The 1,563-nt window shown below is 46.0% G+C and overlaps 1 protein-coding gene across 1 annotated transcript in view; it reads right to left on the bottom strand.

Moving 5' to 3' along the window:
* Window positions 1-1,563, bottom strand: part of LOC144222573 (A-kinase anchor protein 17B-like) — a 26,118-nt gene that overhangs the window by 8,653 nt on the left and 15,902 nt on the right. Inside the window, exons 2-3 of the mRNA XM_077753078.1 lie at window positions 449-1,104; window positions 231-344 (exon numbers count right to left, since the gene is read on the bottom strand). Of these exons, the coding sequence (XP_077609204.1) occupies window positions 231-344; window positions 449-1,087 (753 nt within the window). The 5' untranslated portion in view covers window positions 1,088-1,104. The remainder of the gene's footprint in view (window positions 1-230; window positions 345-448; window positions 1,105-1,563) is intronic.

The raw sequence follows: 1,563 nt of genomic DNA, 5'->3' as shown, positions 1-1,563 counted from the left end.
TCTCTTTATAAAACCCCTGCTGGCAGCATGCATGCTAGCAGAAAAATGTTCAAATCAGGATTATTTTTATTCCTGCACATCCATTTATCAGTGACCACACAAATCTCCACATTAGCGGTCAATCAGAGCCTGATGGGGACTAAGGAAATTTATTCTAGATGCTTCCTTTCAGCTTTTGCTCAGGACCACCTGGACAGTGGGAAATGAGAGAAATTCTGGCTCCTTCTTACCTTGATGTTACAGGCCAGAGCTTTCCCATCATCTCCTTTGAGCATTAGCTTCATACCTCGAAGGGACTCCATGGCTTTTACAAAGTCCGTCGACTCCTGGTACTGTATAAAGGCCTCAAATGTCTGCAAGCCAAAGCTGAAACCCCCAAAGCTCCCACCAGTCATCACTGCCCTGTAGGGGTCTAGCATAGGGATATCCANTGGTACTGTATAAAGGCCTCAAATGTCTGCAAGCCAAAGCTGAAACCCCCAAAGCTCCCACCAGTCATCACTTCTCTGTAGGGGTCTAGCATAGGGATATCCACGTTCTTGATCTTCCCAAAGCTTTCAAAGACCACCCGGAGGATCTCTTCACATGGCTTCTCCCCGCTGGAACCTTTAGGTGCAAACCATTTGCAGGGCAAGCCTTCAAAATATATAGAGTCGGGGCTCTTATCCTGGTCCTGCTCTTCAGCGCCATCACTCAATGAGGCCTCCTTTCCCCTGGGGAAGCGTTCCCACTCTCCCTGGGCGTCTGTAGCCACTACTTTTAAGTCTGTTTTCAACCCGTTTAGCTTGATGATCTTCCCATGTAACTTGGCCTTCAAGATCTGAACCAAACTTCGCGTTTCGGCCTCACCCTCGAACCGGATGAAGTCCTTGGTGCTCTTGGAGAGCCGAACTGTGGTGAACTGATCAGGACAAATTAGGCTCTTAAGCTGGTCAAGAACTTCCCAGTTGGAGAAGGGCCTCATAGGTTCTGAGGTCTCTGGGAGCAATACATTGATCATCAGTTTTGCTATGGGCTTGAGGTAGAGGTGCTGAGCTGCACAGAGCTCCGTGGCCTCAGAGTTATCATACACCACGGTGACCGTCATGGTAGCCCCCTGGAAACCTTAGAGGGTGAACACAGAGAACATTTTCATACAGATGGAGCAAAACACTGATTTGGACTTTGAAGGCTGCTAGCATTCCTGGACTTCAGTTCAATTGATAGAGGAAAGCGCACTTTGGGGAGAATGAAGACAAGAGCTTACATTCGTTTCCTGTTTTAGAGGGTTTCAAAGTCTCCATATACAGTTGGCCCTTGAACAATACCAGAGTGAGGGGCACCAACCCCCTTCACCCTCACGCGGTTGAAACTCCATGGATAATTNACACATATTTTGCATGTTATATGGACAATGTAGTGTATTCTTACAGTGAAGTAAGCTAGAGGAAAATCAGAAGGAAGGGGAAAAAATGGGGGCGCCTGGCTGGCTCAGACAGTGGAGCATGCAACTTTTTATTTTTTAGGTTTATTTATTTATTTTTTTTTTTTAATTTTTTTAATGTTTTATTTATTTCTAGGAGA

This window comes from Crocuta crocuta, unplaced genomic scaffold (assembly GCF_008692635.1).
Source record: "Crocuta crocuta isolate KB4526 unplaced genomic scaffold, BGI_CrCroc_1.0 scaffold944, whole genome shotgun sequence".
Lineage (NCBI taxonomy): Eukaryota > Metazoa > Chordata > Mammalia > Carnivora > Hyaenidae > Crocuta > Crocuta crocuta.
The sequence above is the reverse complement of the archived record's forward strand: the minus strand, read 5'-3'. Positions and strand labels throughout refer to the sequence as shown.